Raw genomic sequence first — 20,165 nt, 5'->3', positions numbered from 1 at the left:
TTGCATTTGCAACACACACACACACACACACACACTAACACTAACTCGACAGACACACATCCGTTTGCTGTTTTAGGATCAAATTAGGGTTGCAGGAATTTCACACTGATGCTAGATAGGAGTTGGTTCACCTGCTCCAGTCTGTTCTAATGACAGATGAAAGAGCAGCTTATAGCGAGATTAGATCTGGCCCCACATTCTCTGTGGAAAGGCCAAAGCCTGCTCACAAAACATACAGTAATCCTGACGATGACTGACGCGTGCATTCACCTGGTACAGTCTTAAAAAACTCTGCCCACTCACCACGTTTGCTCCCTGACAACAGATCCGATAACATCTTCTCCTCGGATCTGGATGATGAAATATCAAAATAGGCTCACGGCGGTCACTACATCCTGTGAAATGTGTGACGACCCATTACAGCCATCAGCCAACACACAAATATATCCACAATAGCAGCAGCTCACACACACACACGTACACACATCGCCAAAGCCAGACAGAAGTCATGTGTTCTTTTGAAGGCGCCACCGAAAAAACAACCTCGCTTAGACAAATATCTTTGCCTATAGACACAAACACACACACACACACACACACACACAGCCAGGCAAGATAATGACAGTCTTATACAACAGTGTATTCTATTAAAGCCCTTAAACACACTTTGGAGGCTGTATAAACAACAGCAACTGCTCTCACACTCTGTCTCTCTTCCTCTCATACACACACACTCACACACTCTCTCACACACACACACACACACACACATTGAGCAGAGGCTTAGGTAATCGGAAGATGCTGCATCAATGCATTCGGTCAAAGAAAACAAAGCATGAAATATTCAGCAAAGGTGCTCCAGCCTCATGACTCAGAGCAAACAGTCAAAGCTGACAACATTAAATCCAAACACCTCGTTGTTGGTTTAAAACCCATCTAGCTGCCGCTACCAGACAATGACTATGTTGAAGTCCTCTGCTTAGATAAACTAATATTATACTGGTTTATTTAACATAAGCAATATATGTAAATATGTCCAGTTATGGGGTGTCTGGTTTTTTACCAATAAAAGCTAATGAAATGATAAAACAACAACCAAACCATCTCTGTGTGTAGTCATAGGATAACATGTGTCCAAGAGAATTCAGGGGCCCCATTTCTAGGTCTGTGATATGTGAGCACTTAAGAAATTGTGGTTTAGACATCTGTTTCACTCTGTTGAATCTGGCTGTAGCAATGTAAATATGTTTTCATCTTTTTCCCTATCTGTCCGTGCGGCGACCTAACCTCATGCACTCATCTATCTGTTAACACAGAAGGCCTGAAGAGCGAGCTGTGCGCCGGGGGCCAACGCCGGCTACAAGCGGGGGGAGTGGGGGCCCTGTTGGTGCAGCTGTCCAACTCCACGGTAACATAAGACCTTATTAGAGTCCATTAGTCCTCTCTGAAACCAATAAGAGATTGTCGAATACATCCAAACATTCACACAATTCACAGGGAGACAGGAAGTGACAGGAGGGTGGTAGGAAGGGGCACAGGGGACTGCCATTTGTCCGCATAATGTCACATTCTTGCATCTACAACTTTGGGCCTTAAAATTTTTTTGGAAAGGTATTCATGGGTCATGGCTTCTTTTGTGTAAAATGGAATTACAATAGTGTTTTCTTTTTATTCTGCTAATACCATTGACAAAACCATATGCAGACTTTGGAAACTTTTTTATCATATGTGAATCTTATGCCCTGCAATATCCTTAGTGTCCTTATTCTTAACGAATTGGAATCGGCCCTCTTTTTTTAAAATTTTGAACAAGCACATTTGTATCTCATAGTACTACATGAATTTGGTTGTCGATGTCTACTATTGCAAATCTTCCCTGCCATGTTTACATTTCGTTGGAATAAGGATTTCCAACTGACAGCTGCCACAAAGTTTCTCCCAGCATCTGGACAGTGAGACAGGCTGTTTTGGAGTCAACTGCCCCCCAAAAAGAACTTCCCTTGGCCCTGACAGCAGGGGCTTGACCTAGGAGACTGCCTTTGATCTTTAATTAACACTGGGCAGGGCTCAGGAGAGGGCAGAGTTGATGAACATGGTGAGTGTTTAGGACCAGCTACAATAAGTCAGAAAGCTGCAGATAGACTGGAGTTCCTTTTTATTTTCACCCCTGTTTAGCTTGAAAGACTTTGTGGAAAAGCTGCAGTGCGGAGGCGGCTGCCTTCAAATGGGTGCTTCTTAACTGAGGAACTGAGAAAAGAGAGACACAGCAAAATTGACATGGGTGGAAGAAACCAGCCTCAACAAAAGAAGGTGGAGTTTCATGACTCGTGCAGAGAGCAAACTGTGAGCAGTTTTCTCTGGTCAAACAAAACGTACATAAACATTAACCAGAGGACCATGATGAAGCAGGTATATACCCACTCTATTTTTATTTTACATTATATACTATATATTGTGTTTAAATATGCCATGTGCATTGTTGCATGTGATTATCATGCAAAGCATCGTTTCCACAAAACCCGCAGCAGCTGCGGTACAGATGCAAAAAAACAGTGTAGCAGAGTCACACTGATGAAGTATTGCATCTGTCAATGATGAAAAGGGTTACACTAGCCCACTGAAAAAACATGCCCATTGAAAATTGATGATGCCAAAAGATCGTGCTGTGCTCTGTTTGAGTAAACATTTACAACTCTTTCAAGTTGTACATGAGAAAACATGAATCTTAACCACATTTTAAATTGTTATCAAGCTAGGATAGTATGTGCTAAGATGACTTATTGACACATTCAACCTCTGACACAAAGTGAATTTTAACGGTTTCAGATTGAGGCTGCTCATTAATTGCTTTTGTCTTCCTTTTAGGGAACGATACATACTCATAGATGTATCACTAATTTCACCCTGTTACCTAATGTTTCATGTACCAGTCCAGCAGAAGCAAGAAGAAGCTTTACTGACTTCTATCATTTTGACAATTTGATTACTTTCAATACCTAACTGGGGCAACTCAAACCAGACCCCCTGATAAACATGTGGTAAAATGATGTCACAGACTGTCTGAAATTAAAAGGCAAAGCCAGACAAAGATTTTTGCAATCTCCTAGAAGGCGATGACAGGCTTTGGGGTAAGATCAAGTATGTTCGAACTCCAGTGTCTACCCACTCATGACTCCACCAACACCCACAACCATCACCACAACTTTTCCATTCTCCACCATCCTCTACAGCTCATTCCTTTCTTCTGTGTTATCAGTCCCATCCCTTCTACTCTGGTTAAGATCTTCCCATAGCTAACGATGTGTCACAGAGAGGATTACTGTTGAACTACTGCACGTTGCTCCCTGGAGCTCAAAGATCTGGACAACACATCACACACATTCATGGAAAAAGACATGTATAACTATCCACCATTCTGGGGTTATTTTGAAGACTTCAGACATATAGAATCCATACATACATGAACACTCAAAGGTTGGGCCTCATACGTTGTGTACTGACTGATATGAAGTGGGACAGTCTTCTTATCACACACTTTGCACTCTTTGTAGCCTTGGCAAATTTTGCCTTTACCCCTAAGCACGTCACATAAGATACATGAAAAAAATACTGTTTCCATCAAAGGGCAAGTGAAGAAGATAAATTAGATATTCAGATAATAAGATTTATTAAGATTAGATAATCAGAAATACGAGTAGCGAGTAGCTACTGGACACAATGAAAGTGGAAGAGAACTAAGAAAATAAAAAGCATGACTGAAAGAGCTTTCTTACTTTGACAGGTGTTGCTTCTCTCCTCGTACCCTGGGTTGCACAGACACTGCCCAATAGGAACAAGCCACTCCCCTTCCGTACTGCAGTACATTCGTGGAGGCTCCTCTTCTTTGGAGTGATTGACGCAGGAGCCTTTCACCTCCACTAACGACTGGGAGTCCATGGGCACCGTATCAGGGAAGGAGGCCAGATTCCTCACAGTGTTCGGGCACTTCTTGAAGAAAACCCTGACTGAAACCAAAGCTACGCAGGCACCCACATCCTGGAACGCCAGGTAGAAGCCCTTCTTGGTCATTGGACCAACCTCGCGCACCTCAGTGTTGAGCTTGAGGATGCGATCCCCCAAGTCCATTTGGGTGAAACTTTCATCAGCTGCGATGGTGTCAATCTTAGAGAACTGGTGCTCTCTGAAGTGACTGCCCTGGTCATCATCTGCTTCCAGGTAGAGGAGGTTGAAGGTCTCTTTGCAGGTACCCAAGACCAATGGGATGGAGTTGCAATCCCTCAAAGTGAACTTCAGCTCCACGTAGATTTTCTGAGCTGACTGGCGAGGGATCCAGTTGGTACGAAGCCAGTTGTTCTGGCTGTACTCCATCACATTGCATACCTGGAAGGTCCTGATGGGAGTGTAGTGCTCATCGACCCCACTGATCTCCTCCCACTGAAAGAGATGGAGAGAGGGAGAGGTGGAAGACAGAAACAGAGGGAGACGGAAAAGAGATACAGACGAGAGACAGGGAACCAAATGCAAAGGAAAAGTGAAGCAAATTTTAAGAAGGAAGAGACAAGGATAGAATGCAAAGTAGAAAGCAGAAGGATTTGAAGGGAAGGGTGTGATACAGAGAGTGATCACATCAGAGGAAAACCAATAGAGGCAGAGAAAAAAGTCACAGAAGGAAACAGGGTGAGGGGTCAAAAGGGTTTGGATTCAAAATAGAAGAAAATAGGAGTAAGGGCATAAAAGGAGTCAAAAAGGAAGTGATAGTAAGAAGGGAATTTGGAGCCAGGAGAAGGAGGTAGAAACGGGAGAAGAGGGGAAATAGAAGAGAAAAACAAAGTTATCTTCACGCTATAAGCATTCACATATGAATTATTTAGAGTCAGATTCACTCTTTGTGAATACTAAGCATCTAATAAACACTTAAGGGTGAAAAATCACACTACCAGATCTCTTGTAAATGACTCAAATTAATGAAAAGCAAACTTGCTGCCTTAGCCAAATTTCAGAGATTAGAGGGCTGTGAAAATATCTCAGAGAAAAACCATGAGGTGCAATTTTCCATCCACATCCTTCTAAATTTGTGTGAAGCTGCTTAATTGCAGTTAAATATTAGTAAAATCTCGTAGTGTTTTTTTTTTCACCCTTCTTCTAACATGTTTTTTTTTTCTCTACAAGTGAGGACTTTCAAGCTGCAGTCTTGGTTATTTGCATCACAGTACTACTGCTACTAAAAGGAAACGTGCTGAATCCACTATAAAACAAAAGAAGCTACGAAGTAAAGACAGATGTGAGTGTATACCAGGAACGTTCGTGTCTATCTTACATTTTCCCTCCACTGGGAGAAAGCAATGAGAGGAGAGGAGAAAAAAGAAAGCCGGGTCATTGCTTTTCAATTCAACACAGCGGGAAGTCTCATTGATCATGCGCTTTGGCTTCGATGTCCAGGCAAGTCAACACTGAATCAGAGCGATGATGAATGGGAAAACACCTGAAACACTGGGCTCATTGTGGTTAAAATGACAATCATTGGAATGAATGGGCGTAAACGTGTAAATGGATGCTTTTATTTTCTGTTGTTTCCCTTCCGTGGAATTCAGAATGGATGTATGCTTGAGTGAGCAGTGTTTTCTTCAGAGACAGACATAGAAAGAGAAACCCTCTCTGGGTAAATGGAAACTGAATTATCGCTACTTTCACACAAGCATTAATGGAAACATAAACCCGCACACATGTATACATTCACATACGGCTCATGTGAAGTGTTTAGAGTCCCATAGCAGGCGGACACAGCAGGTGCTTTCAGCCTGAACACAGAAATTAATGACGAGCTAAGAAACTCTAGGTTCTCTATTACATGTGTTTTTGTCCCTCTGTGTGTGTGTGTGTGTGTGTAGGTGTGTGTGTAGGTGTGTGTGTGTGTGTGTGTGTGTGTGTGTGTGTGTGTGTGTGTGTGTGTGTGTGTGTGTGTGTGTGTGTGTGTGTGTGTGTGTGTGTGTGTGTGTGCGGGTGTGTGAGCCTATGCGGGGGAGTAATCTGTATCTATGAGTGTCTGGCGTTCAAGGAGCTCTTAGGCTGAAGGATGACCACTTGCTTTTCATCTCACTGTGAAGTTAATGAAACACCCTGAGAGAGAAAGAATAATAATGAGGAAGCTGGACAGGAAAGACGAGAGAGAAAGAGAAAGAGCTGAAAAATAGCAAGAGAGAGAAGGACGGAGATATAAAGCGAGAGGAAAACTAAGGAGAGAGATTCCATTGGTGTTTAGTCTCCCCCATCAGGCCTTCCTTGATTTTCACCTCATTCATCAGAATGAAGTCCAAGCTCTCTATAGGCCCAACCACAACAGGGGAAAGTGCAGTCGAGGGCGGCTAAATATAAAGAGGCGAAGAGAAACTTAACATTTCACCTCAGTTTACCAACGAGTTTAAAAGCTCAACTGAAATTCTACGTAGATATAATGATGTGATGACATGCAGAGAGGTTCCATGATAGATGTTTACACCACAGGAAGTTGGGGGAAGACAAGATCTGGAACTACAATTAGCGATTCTAGTGACATGATTGATAAGACTGTGCTTAGTTGAAGACAATGAAAATAAAGAACCATAGTCTGCTTGAGCATTACGTATAAATGGTTTAAACCATGTCTTTTAGATTGATAGCAGTGTTTCTACATGTGTGCCTCTTTAAGAAATGTACTGTTTACACTTCTGGATCTGTTCTTTTTTTTATCTAAAGCTGTCCATAAGCCATCTGATAGAAAACTAAATTGGATGGAGCCAGTGTAAACAGAGCAGTTCAAAGTATCTACACTGGATGACATCCATCCTGCCTCATTTCTTCAAGAGCTTGTTCAATTATTTAGAAAATCATTGTAACATATTTGAGCAACAGTTTACTTTCACATATAGCTTTATTGCTTTCCAATTCAGCATTTTGCTTCAGCATTGTTAAGCATATATCTTAAAAGCCGACAACTGAGATTTCTGAGCTGCATCAAAATATGACAGAGTACTATAGAGCAGAGTAAAGTAACAGTGTCATGTGGAAGCCTGTGGTTGTGTTTTTTGGAGCACTAACCAAACTACCTATTGACGGCATTAACCAAATGTTTATTTAGCTGCAGAAAATTCCAAATAATGCATTTTGAAATCCTTCTCAGAAAGTTTGAATAGTAAAGTTCAACCAGGAGACACTTATATGTGGGTCAAATGACTGTAGTGATCTTCAAGTACGAGACTGATGACAGTGGGTTAGCTTTAGGTCGTATTCTCTAAGTTGTTTAGAACTGCTGCCACACAAAATGCACGTGAGAATGTACAGACAATCAAAGTGGACTTATTCTAAAGCAACAGAGAGAGAACGCTGCACTCTGCTTCTTACGGAGGTCCTAAGTTGGCCACACACTAACACATACAGGGTATAAAATCAAACCCAGGTATGTGTATGCAAATTCATGTTTTGTGTCTCTGGGCCTGAACTCTATCCTATTCCAGAAAGCATTCAATAACTTCGACTTGAGCAGTCTGTTGAGTCTCTGCCAAGCTAAATAAGACCTCTGTGAGGATCCCTATCTAGAATCCATTACATGGACCTTCCTCTTTTTTTTTTTTCCATTCGTAAGTATAACATCATCAGAATGATCTTTTCCATTGTTGAATCACCTCCCCAGGGTTAATTAGCTGATCCTCAGTTCATGTTCCTAAATTAACAAGGAGGAAGATAGAAAGGGATGAAATAAATGACGAATTTCTCAGCAGTATGTTTCACCTCCAGATCGAGAGAAACATTTGCTGTAAGAGAAACACATTCAATTCCAAGCAAGCGCAATAGTTTTATCTTTGTGACCTTTCACTTTTGGGAAAAGCAGACACCAGCAGAGTCAAAGTGGGACACTGTTTGTACATCTCCTAGGGTAAATAAAAGACTTAAGTGGGTAGTCACCCACTTGTTTCACTCTAAGGGGCATAACCCCCCTCCTCTAATTGATATATAACGACACCAGGACCCAACAACAGGACCCAACAGCAGTCCTGTTGACCACTGACCCCGACCCCTGATGGCCACAGTGGGGCCACAGTTTGGTGTGATCTTGCCCCTGGTTCCTCTGATCTGTGCTGTAGGTGAAGCAGCTAAAGGGACAGTAAAATGGAGGGTGGTAACTTGATCCGCTCAGGACATTATAACGACGGCAACAGGCACGACTCAGAGTCACCAAGTCAGCACACCAGTTCACGCACTTCAAAGAGATGCAGGTCAATGGGAGTTAATGGGCCAGTTAATGGGACGGTATAGAGTAACAATGCATGTATACCAAGCTGTATTTTAGAATTGGGGAGAGCTTACTTTTTTTATAGCGATAATAAACAATGACTTCATTGTTTTGATAGAGTCAGAGAGGAGGTTTGGTAACAATCTGATGATCTTTATTTTCCGTGGTGTTTGGCTCTGATTTATTGATGACCATCTGTAATGCAATTAGTTCTGGAAAAGAATGATGGCTGAAGCTAAGTTGTAACAATATTTCCTTTAGCGATAAGATCAAGGCTGCAAAAAGCATTACGATGCAATCTAAATGTAATTGTCTTTGTATACATGTTATATTTTTCTTTATAGATTTTGTTCAAACACATTTTTCGTCTTTTTATTTTTCAACATTAAAAGTCATGGCAGACACATTTACTTTTATTTCTCTTCTACAGCTGGAAGAGGGTTCATCTAAAAACTGGATCATCCATAACAAGTTGGTAGCCCGTTCACGCTTTGTGCTCTGTCGGGGTCAGAAGGAGTCACCGACTCGACAACTGCAGCATATCAGTCAAAGGACATTTCATCAGCTGGTCTTACCAAACAGAAACCTGAATACACACTTCCCACCTTCTTCCTCCTTTGTCCTGTTTTTGAACTGTCCCCAGCCTTGCCCTGCTAATCCTTGTTTATGCTTGGCTCAAGGACACAACAGCAGCACTTGCTGAGGGATGCTAGGAAGCGTTATTTCCAAGAAACCAGAGACCACTGGAAATACTTGGGGTGTAATCATTAAATTGCCCTTTAGTCTTTAATTAATGGCTTTTTAATTATACTAATATGTTGGGGGGTTTTGTGTAGGGGGATTTTGTGATACATGGGGGATGTATTTCTTGTTCTTAGAGGTTCATTTTGCAAATGCCCTCATGCTTAACATTTGTTGCATAACATCTGCAATGAAACACTCAAGACTTCCTTCACGCTGGTCCCTCGCTTTGCCCTGCTAATCCTCGTTTATGGATGGGCTTTTCTGTGTACTCTCTCTCTCATCCTGTGAGGTGGAGGAGGCATTTTGTCGGTCAGGCTGACTTCGTAGATGGGGTGGCAGTAGTGCATGGTGGGCTTTAAGAGCCCTTTGGTGACTAAAGAAGTTGAAACAGCAGTCTGTACTGTGTGAGGGACAAAAATAGATGATGACTGTATGTGAAGGACGGAGTCTGAAATATAAAAACCAATGCCATTATACCGTGTCGGCCCTCACTCTCGCTCTCGCTCTTGCTCTCTGGACCTGAGAATTCAATGTCTGTGTACTTGAAAATTCCTGATTGTATTTCTTTAGATGTTAAACTACCTTAACACGATGAAATACTAGCTTTCTTTACATGGACCCGTGGAGAACATTCAACCAAATCATGTTAAAAACATATGTACAAACATTTTCAATAAATTAATCACGATAATATCAATGATAATAATAATATAAAATCCTTCAAAGTAAGTCTATATATTAAACTATTTGATCCAATCGGTTTAATACAAAATTAGACGTGACTAAAACAGTGATGAACTTGCATCCCCAGGTGGTTCCTATGGAAAATGGGTTTCATTTGGTATGCGTCCATTAATTCTATTTTGTATGCACAGCCAGTGTCTGGGGTTTTGGTTTGTTGCTGAAGAATGCTTTCAAAGCACACAAGAATGTAATCTTTAACACTCTTTAGTCTTGTGAAGGGCTAAGCCCCCTGGACACTGCTCAGCAATCAGTCTGCCTCCCAGACAGATAACAGTATATCTGGATCACACGCACTCACACACATACAACACACACACACACACACACACACACACACACACACACACACACACACACACACACAGTTGTCAGTCTGGTCTGTGAGTCCGGAGTGAACGTCCTGGGGAGGCTAAGCTCTTAATTTGTTGTGACCAGAGCACGTTGTGCCTCGGTAGGCCGATAGTTGCAGCCCCTCCATCAATGTGAATGAATGTGTTTGTCTTTATAAGTGTGCGTGTGTGTGTGTGTGTGTGTGTGTGTGTGTGTGTGTGTGTGTGTGTGTGTGCGTGTGTGTGTTTGAGGGCTTCGTGCCACTGCCACATTATGAGAAATCATTTGTGAGCAGCAGTCTCCCTGGGCAGGCTGCTTATCGGAGTGCAGTCAGTGGATGACGTGAGTAATTACAGATGATTCACCTTGAGGACTTGATCATCAGCAATATCTCTCCCTCTGCTTTTTCTCTCCTCCTTTCCTGTCCTTCCCTCACTCCTCTTCTCTGTCTTTCATCCCGTCTTTCTCTCCCATATCCCTTTTGTGTTTTGTTTGTTTTTTTTAACCCTCTACCTCTTTACCCCATCCCTCATCATCCGCTCCTATCCACAATCTTTTTCTTTTTCTTCCTATTCATTCCTCGGTAAGAATGACATTGGCTTCTTTGTTGCTGTGTGTTCACAGCACGTACAATCACTCGCTTCTCTTCTGAACTTGTTTCAAGTAAATAAGATGAAATAAAGCAGAGATGACTGCTTGCACTGCTGAAGCTCTGTCTCACATTCCAGAGTCCAGTGCTGGATAAAGTCCTGGACATATCCGTCCACATTTTCCTACTTAATGACACGTGAAAAACTTCTATCGACACAAGATCAATCTTTTGCTCAATTACGCACATATGAATTGTTCTGTGGCCTGCGATTGTCCTTGAAGTGAATGCATTTTAAACGGCCTGCAGTTTTTCCTTTGGGTCACTCAGTCCCTCATTGTGGTTCACCCTCCTGGAGAAACTCTGAGCGTTTGGACAGAGCCAGCACTGTATACGGCCGAAGGAAACAAGGTTTGGCAGCTCCACGGAACAAATGACTGGATTACCTTAAGCCACTGCCAAGGAGTAATTCTAACACTTAATAAAGGAAAAAAAAAGGAAGTGAGGTGTGTGTGTGTGTGTGACTAGCGTTGTATGTCACTGGGCCAACCCTTAGGCTCAGTAGTCTAACTAGTTAGACAAATAAACACTGAACAAGAGCCCACTGGAGGGACACTGGTAGCAGAAAGAGACTGAATGAGGCTGCAGACGTCGTTTCACCAAAGTCTGGGAAAACGTTGATGTGTTAGTTTTTTTGTTTTATATCGAAGCGTTAAAGTTTAAATAAAGTAGGATGTGTTTTAAAAAGCAGAATATCTTTGTACTCTGAAAAAAATAAATAAATCTCAAGACATTAAAATGTTTATCCAGTTACAGGATTTGTTTTAAATAAAATTAACTCAGCATGTGCCCACTTTAATTAGCGTTTCATAATTACTTTTTTTTAATGCATTTATGTGCGCCCATACAGACATGAGGATGGGTGTTAAAAGGCTGGTAATGCATGTGCATAACAGTATGTGCAACAGACAGAATGAAGTGGAGAATACTTACAGTTAAGAACAAATGGATAATGGAATTACTGTGCAATGTTTACAAGCAAAAGAAGTAAAACTCTATCTCCTTAGTTGGTGTAATATTTACTGAAAAAAGGGAAGCTTATCATAATTTCTTGTGTGGATGCTTATGTGCCTAAAACCTTAAAACCCTTAATGCCTTAATCTTTTGTTAAACACCCCGACATACACGCAGTTCAATTTTCTGTAAGCATCTTGACCATATGGCAGGATCTGGATACTTAACCTTTAACCTGTGTGATGAAGAATGGACATAAAACGTCTAAAGAAAAGTGGGTTAATCTGCACTTGGCTCAATGAGTCAACATGATAGTGTGAACCCCAGGAGTTGGAAAATCCTGACGTCATGTGGTGCGGGGGGTTGAATCCTACATCCGTGTTCATGACGGGGGATCTGTCTTCCAGATGTAGGTATATACAAACATGATGTGGATAAATATGGAGATAGAGGATACTCACCCCATGCGATGGGTAGGAAATCCATCCTAACTCTCCTTGGCTTGCTTTAGAGTCTAACAGGTTAACTGTGATGAGAAAAAAGAAAGAGAACATGAGTGTCTAGTCCTTGTTAGCCCCAATTAGCTCTCGTATAATCCCAGAGGAGGGATCACGAGCAGCGATCATGACTTTATTTTCTCAGCTGCCACACGCACACACACACACACACACACACAAACACACGCTCTCTACACGTATTATATGCTAACCAACAGAGCCGCCCTTTCTTGCCTTTCTGCTCTGCGTGAAACCAGATGTTGGCTTTGCAAACTGGCTAAAGCACAGAAATACTGAAAAGATTTTGGACTTACATAGATCTATCACTTCAAATACCAAAAGACGTATTTCATTTCCCCAGTCTCCTGCTTTCGACCCAACTGACCCCACATTGTGCGTAGCCACACATACAACCATGGTTATTGGGCTGTCACCAGGTAGAACTGCATCAAATCCAAAAATCAGATCCAATCAGGAGATTCAGAGGTGGTCGGAGATACAATTGGCCACACTGAAACAAAATATAAATCCAGCTATAATGAATGGAAATGCAATTTTGTGTCGGAATCCTGCCGTGAAGTCTTTCATGTCAAACAGAAACCGAGATACAAAGAGAGGAAGCCAAGTAGATGGAATATGACAGAGAACAACTAAGACAGAGACCTTCATTAGCATGACACTCGACACTTTTGGTTGGAGAAAGAAGATATCAGGCAAAAGAAGCAGCTGTGTGAGTACTCAGTGTTTTCCACGGCGCAATCCAAATGACGAAAGGGGAATTCTAACTCTATTGCAGATCTGCATGGGGCAAAAGAAGGAGCGCACAGTAAAAAGTGAAAGGGACTTCACAAATTCAGCCTTCAGCACTTCAGCATCATTTCTAGCATAATGAACTCTGTTATAAAGTCTCTCAAGCACACAAACAAGAGGCGTAAACTTTTTATTGTCTTTATGAAGTGGAGGAAAACCATGAGCTCCAGATGCCCCCAAACTGTACAGTGTTCTGCTGACTGTGTTAAAACACCAGATTGGGTTTAGGGTGTGTCAGTAGAAAAGGCATACAATTAAAAACCACAATTATAAAAATTCAAGAATTTTTTGCAGAAATCCACGGCAGCAAGTTAACAATACGCATTGGAATTTATAATTAGTTTTGTCTGTTTTATTCCCTCAAATTTTAAATACCAAAATAAGTTTTTTTTATCAATTGAATTACACTCTGTGGAAAAATGAGTGAGGAAGAAACACACAGATGATCTAGCTAACTGAGGTCTGAACATCGTAATAATGACTAACAAGACAAAATATTTTGCACATTTTAAGGGTGATGTTCACTTTTTGTTTTTCTTTAGTTAAAAACATCTTGAATGACTTAAAATGCTTTATAAAAGCACGTCATTTTGACCACCCATTGGAATTATTTTAATCTATTTCAAATGTATTCTGATGTTTTTTTTTACGGATTTAACTGATTGAGTGGGGGAAAAAAACAAAAATGTTTCTTTTACAAATTCAAAGTAAATGATGCGAAAAAGAGGTTAAAGATTTCGTGACTACAAAATAGATTAATTAAGTACAAATAATTATTCTCTCTCAGTGCGAAACTGACTCAGCCTCTTTTTTCATCCTGCTGAGAGCAAATCAGTCTACAGTTCAAAACACACACATACACCAGTGTTACACACACTCTTGCCCAACCAAGAACACGCACACACAACAAAGTGAGGCAGCAGTGCAGTCAGGCCCTGCAGCTGAAACTCTATTCACTGTGAAAATATGGGGAAAACAATCTCTCTGTATTCTCACATTCAAAGCTTCAATAAGCAGAGTGGACACATCTGTGAGGATTGTCAAAATGAGTATTTGTGGGTCAGGAAGGGCTGCTGTGGCACTGTGGAAATTATTTTAGTCATGAGAAATTAGCCCCGCCACCAGCAGCATGAACAAACTTTGCAGTGAAAAGGGATTCTGCTGCTCCGTGGACTAATTGTTGTTTCACACTGGAATAAAAAGTTCAGATGGAGATCATAATTTTTTTCTCAGGCCAGTCTGACAACGATCAGCCGGAGGGGCGAGGGAAAAAAAGGAGTCAGACTGGGAAGTGGAGAAAGAAAAACACACAAAGCAAGACTTGTAAAATTCCAGTTTCAAAAAAGCTTCTAACTGAAGGCTCACCTGAGCTGTGCTAAGCCACTCAGCCAGATGAGTGGCAGTCGACACATTCCTATTAGAGTCTAATGAAGCTATCTGTTCATGTCAGATAATAGCAGCTCAGCATCCAGGGCCATTGCTTCCAATTTACATTTCTCAACGAGCCGAGCCCACCACTCAAATTGAGCCGAGCGGGGGAATTTGAGAGCAGAAAATTAGACGACTCTTGGGGAGGAAAAAGCCCCCTCCAGCTGCACTTGGCTAGAGAAATCAGCACCCACACATGCACACAAAGGAACACAAATACACTCTTGGAAATGCATGCATAAACAAAACACGGGCACTTATTAAAAACACAAAATCACACCAGAAGATGCATCCTCATTCCAGAAGCTGGGGAAGTAAACACAACATTGAAATGCATGCAGATCTATTAAAATGTTCCAACATGAAAGCAATGACCAACCCAAACATGCACACATTTGGAGCCTAGCATGCAGTCTTTAAGATGCCGACCAAAACATGAGCACAGTCTCGCACATGCGTACTCTAGCAGGCACAAAATAAGAGCAAACACAAACTTGAGCTGACAGTCTTTCTTACTCTCGCTCTCGCCAGCTCTCTCTCACTCTCATACACACCCACACACACACACACACACACACAGTCAGTTAGCAATCTAGCGCCAGCCAAGCATATAGCCCCTGCCCCATCAGGGAGTGCCTCTAAACGGGAACTCAGAGTATTAATAGCAAACTGAGCCAGCCTGTCTGGGAGGGAGCAAAACACCACCGAGGTAGAAACAGGTGAATCAATGTTTGATACATATGTAGGCCCCCATTAACACCCACACACTTACATATACCCTGATAAAACGGAAGAGGAAACACCTCGCCACAGGCAACCAGACAACTGCATATATTCAGGATTTACTGAGGGGTATTCATTGATTTCTCTTTCAAACCATTAATACAATATGTACCGTGGCGAATAGACCACTTGCCATATAGCATTAGTTCCCTTTTTTTTCCCTCTTGCAATGACCTAGTATCGCTTGGCATAGCACACGTTGAAATATTTACATGAAATGTTGGAGCAAAGATCTGCAGGGTGCCCGTTTTGATGTCTATGCTCTCATAGTTTAACACCATTATGACTGTCTAGCTCAAACTTTAATTCAATAGTCTAGCTATTCCAGTAAAATTTGATGAAGGAAACCGTTTCCCAGCAGATGCATGTGGAAATTTAATCCTCAGACATAATTAAAATGTTGGAGGAGTGGAAGGAGAAGCTGTCAGTCAGAGACGCTGAGCTAGAATCAACACATGGCTCCGTCAGCAGAGTGGAGACCCTCCCATCTGGACTGAGTCGCTCAATTCAGGCTATAGAGAAGAATGGAATGGAGATGTTGCGTGTGTGCATGTGGTCCTGTAATATCTCGCATCTGATTGAGCACAGTGTTGAGAGGGCATTGGCTCTACAGCCCGGCTCTGTGTATGTGAAGGCTGGCAGGCCGCAGTGCAGGCAAAGCAAGGCGACTTGTGTTTGTGTTAAAGGGTGAAGTGTTCACCTCCCATTATGAATTATTCAACTGCAGAGTCGCTCTGTCTGATGTTGCTGCTGCCTGCCCAGCCCCTCTGCCCCCATTCCCCTTTCTTTCTTTCTTTCTTTCTTTCTTTCTTTCTTTCTTTCTTTCTTTCTTTCTACTTATATACCACATGCCTTAGCCTATACACACATTGTCTTAAACACTCTCATAAAGGCATACAGCACTTCTACAGACATTATTTATAATTTTACATCTCTTCAGACACACCCACACACACACATTTCTCTTTACTATGGACCTGAAAAGACGTGAAAATGATGACGCCTCCTGCATCCAGCATGTTTGACCAACTCACACACGTGACCTGAAAAATATACCTATGAAGTGGATTTATTATAAACGTTGGGTTATGTGTAAGCATATTTCTTGTACCACCTCTGAGAGGTACCATCGCTCACAAACACCCGTCCGTCCCAGCGGGACTGCTGCACCGGCCTCTCCGGGCCAAGCCTCCCCACCACCGGCTAAAAATACCCGAGGCCTCCCGACGCCCCTCTGCAGGCCAATATCTCAGCACGCAACCACGCAAGAACCGTTCAAAAGAAGAAGAAAAAAACACGCACTCTATTATTTTTATTAATTCATTTTTTTCAAAGTAATATCTATTGATTTAACTGATGACTAATGAACTGACGGACTTTATTTTGATTTTCCTCAACTTTCCTTCTTAAGTTTATTCACTTAGGGGGTCAGAGGCGTACAAGAAAAGCCACAATGTCAGCTTTGACAGCTTTGATTGAAGAGTATGTACCTACTACTAGAAACAGCCTATAGCCTAACTAATTTACTGTTTCATTGAAATGGGAATGATAGCTTATTTTGTTCCTTCATCTCGTCTCAAGAGTAGTTTTTCATGCATGTGTATTTTAACTGAAGCCTAATTCAAGGGTTATAGGCTACACGTCAAGTCTGTCTGACTGCGGTTCCAAATGTACCGATAAAACCTTTAAGCAGGCTACGGAATTCTATCGAAGAATGTACACCTGCTGTGTTTATGATCATAAGTGTCCTCCCTTTATTCTCTTACAAAGTGTTGCGCGCTCGTTGGATTAGATCAGCAGATTGAGAGTGTGGGTATACAAGTCAGAATAACTTTATCCTTCACTCATGTAAAAACTGCTGAAATCAGTTTTTTTTTTAAAAAGGGAGGGGGCAGGTTAGTGATGAAATAAATAGTCTACACAGTTATAATAAAACAAGTCGAGGCTACCGTTGTGTTTATTTACGAAGCTTGTGGTAATCACTCCCAAATGTGGAGCTTTGCGATAGACAAAGTTACACTGATTTTACTGAAGAAGAAAAAAGGGGTTCTGCTTTTCATCATGAGTGAGCTCATGTTGCTTTTATCAGCGTTGTTCTTTCATTCACATGAAGCTGAAAAACAACAAGGTGGCTCCTGTTCGATTTTCTCATGAGCAACAGAAAAAAAAGAGAGTTTTCTGTATTAAAGTGGTCTTGTTGTGTCTTTGTAAAGGGAAAAAAAAGTCTGTATAGATGTCTCTATAATATGCAGACGGAGCGGCTCGATACTGACACTCTCTGGTGAATTTAACCCATGGAGGTGTTCCTCATTTCCAAAATGATGCTTCCCCCCGAAAAAAAACAACAAGAAGCACAAATCGGTCCGGAGTTCGCTCTCTCTCTCTCTCTCTCTCTCTCTCTCTCTCTCTCTCTCTCTCTCTCTCTCTCTCTCTCTCAAACACACACACACACACTTCAGTTGAGCATATGAATAACGTTTGAAATACATTTGTTTTATTGAAATTCGGTGGAGGTTGCTGCTTCTTAATGTTTATTTTTATAAACATATGAAGGATCTCCATTAAAGTTATCAATAGGTAAATTAAAGCTTCTAATGACTAACACAGATTCACAGGACATTTGCAGCGGCCTTTAAAGATCCTCCTCACCTCTTTGTATTTTTTTTATTTTATTTTTTTGAAGTTTGTTGCCCCTCTCCTAAATTTCCAACTAGACCACTGATGCATCCATGTAAAACATAAAATAAAATATAAAATAAAATAAATGGTAAAAAGTTTTGATCCCCTGCTCTGAATAAACACCACTAAGCAGGGAGCAGGGTCGCGTTGTTTGACTGACGGGACGAGGCGCGCAGAAAGACAACGCAAAATAAACTTTACTAGAGGGTGAGTGCCTGCGCACACCACATCATTTCGTTTCAATGCATGTTTACTGTTTTAACTACTAACATATCTAATATTGGCGTGGTGATCATTTAGTCAAACAAAATATAGCCTAACTGTTAATCCGATTTGGTTATCGGTCATTTCAGTTTTGAGGTGACCCCATAATTGTTAGAAGAAAAAAAAAGGATAATTTTGTCTTTGTAAGGACTGCGAGTGTTCTGAGAAACTTTGTTTGACGTCATATGAAGAGCCAAACTTTCCAAACTCATCCTTCACCATCAGCACAAGATCCTTACTTTCTGGACGGCAGACAGGTCAGGAACACGTCTCTGAGTCTTCATTCGACTTTATTCACCTGCGTGACTCCTGACATTTAATGACTTAAGTGTATAACCACAAAAGGTTCAATCACAATATTGCATTTGTATTGTGGTTTGAATCCCTCTGTTCAACCCCGAACTGTTTATTACTTCGGTATTAGGCGTCAGCATGATTCTGTATTTTTAATTAATTTAGTCGTTTTATATTTGTTATTTATTTTACAGAGCTTATCTGAAATCACTGTCACTCCATCTTTATATAGAGTGACCCAAATCTACTCCCAAAAGTACTGTCCCCCTCTGCGGGCATAACCTTTACACAACTCAGGACGCGCGTGCCTCTCCTTTTTACTCTGACCCTGCTGCAAAACACTCCAGCCATGCCAAATATAAGCTATAGAGCAAGTGGCCCCATTTTTTTTGATCATGTAAGACATTTCAGCAAATTTGCAAGTAGGAAGGAGACTGTTTCACTTATTTCCAGGGCAGCTCCACGTGTTCGGAGACGCGACTCTGCAGAAAGTAGACCGCTCTGTCCTGATCTGCGCGGGTTCCAAATACTGCCTCATGTTCGTTCTCTAACTAACGAAGTACAGGGCATTAGCTCTCGGAAGGGGTAGATCAATATGTCTGCACATTCCTAATTTTTGCTCGATTAATGGAGGTCAGATTTAAATATTATCCTCAACAGAGTCGTTATGGCTTCGTTTAGCGGACTGCCTGTCCACGCAGCAGCCTAAAAGTCCACTGCTTTGGATCTATTCAGGTCAGGACCATAAAAACACACATCCGCGTTTTTGCGCACTATGTTCGTTGAAGCTCATCTTCTATTTATTGCCTTTAAATCGGTGTGTCTGCCAGTTTAAGTGGGGCGTCTACCCCGACTGGATTCTTAGATAAAATAAAACGTGAAGCTGTGATGGAAACATAGACAGCGGAGTTTCTTTACATCTCTTTATCCCGTAATAACTCCACAATGAGCGCTTTGCGAGCTGTCTCGTATTTTAACCCAATTTAAACAACTATTTACCCCCATGCGCAAGACGATCGGAAATGAGACTGCCATGTCTGCTTTGTTTGGATCGTGATATTACAGTCAATAAGTGATGGTGTCACAGCTCCACATGGTCCTCTGTCTCATACCCACTCTTTAAATTGCCTTGTTATTGTTATCGCTCTTATTTCGAATGTGTCCGATGTGTCCAAAACGCGCGCGCACAACACATAAACAATCATGCCAGCAGAGTGAGAGTTGCCTTACCTTCGTTTGGGGGGTAGATGATGGGAAACGCAGGAATAACACAGGACAATAAAATAGGTAAAATTAAAAGAAGTGATCGCGGATTGCAATCCATGGCGGCGGATCAGAGGTACATAACTCCATGAAGCCACTGACTGATCTGAAAGCGTCTCCTCTTCTCTCAGCTTTCTCTCCTCTCCCTCGCTCCGGCTCCCTTCGGCTGGAGCATTTTTCCGCTGGGTCCTACAGAGTCTGACAGACAGCAAAACACAGCGTGGAAGTTCACCACAGGTCACTTCAGTGACTTGAACACGGGCGTCTTCATGATTTGAATGGCAAACTATATAGGCCTAGATAGGGTCAAAATATGTGAATCCATTCACTCTTTGTATAGAGCAGAGACCAAGACAAGTAACCGTTTAGATACTGTATTTTTGACAAAGCAATAGCAACAGCTCATGTTATTGTGACCTACAACTGCAATAATTCATTCTCATCACACAAAAAGTACTTC

General features: G+C 41.6%; 1 protein-coding gene across 4 annotated transcripts in view; it reads right to left on the bottom strand.

The window, feature by feature from the left end:
- Nucleotides 1–19,849, bottom strand: part of epha3 (eph receptor A3) — a 97,535-nt gene extending 77,686 nt beyond the window's left edge. For all 4 annotated transcript variants that reach the window (XM_079357759.1, XM_079357757.1, XM_079357758.1 and 1 more), the window contains exons 1-3: nt 19,673–19,849; nt 12,149–12,213; nt 3,774–4,434 (exon numbers count right to left, since the gene is read on the bottom strand). In XM_079357759.1, the coding sequence (XP_079213885.1) occupies nt 3,774–4,434; nt 12,149–12,213; nt 19,673–19,766 (820 nt within the window). In that variant the 5' untranslated portion in view covers nt 19,767–19,849. The remainder of the gene's footprint in view (nt 1–3,773; nt 4,435–12,148; nt 12,214–19,672) is intronic.
- Nucleotides 19,850–20,165: the final 316 nt, after the last annotated feature.

Source organism: Symphodus melops (genome assembly GCF_947650265.1).
Source record: "Symphodus melops genome assembly, chromosome: 12".
In the NCBI taxonomy this organism is placed as follows: domain Eukaryota; kingdom Metazoa; phylum Chordata; class Actinopteri; order Labriformes; family Labridae; genus Symphodus; species Symphodus melops.
This window is presented reverse-complemented; position numbering and strand designations above follow the sequence as displayed.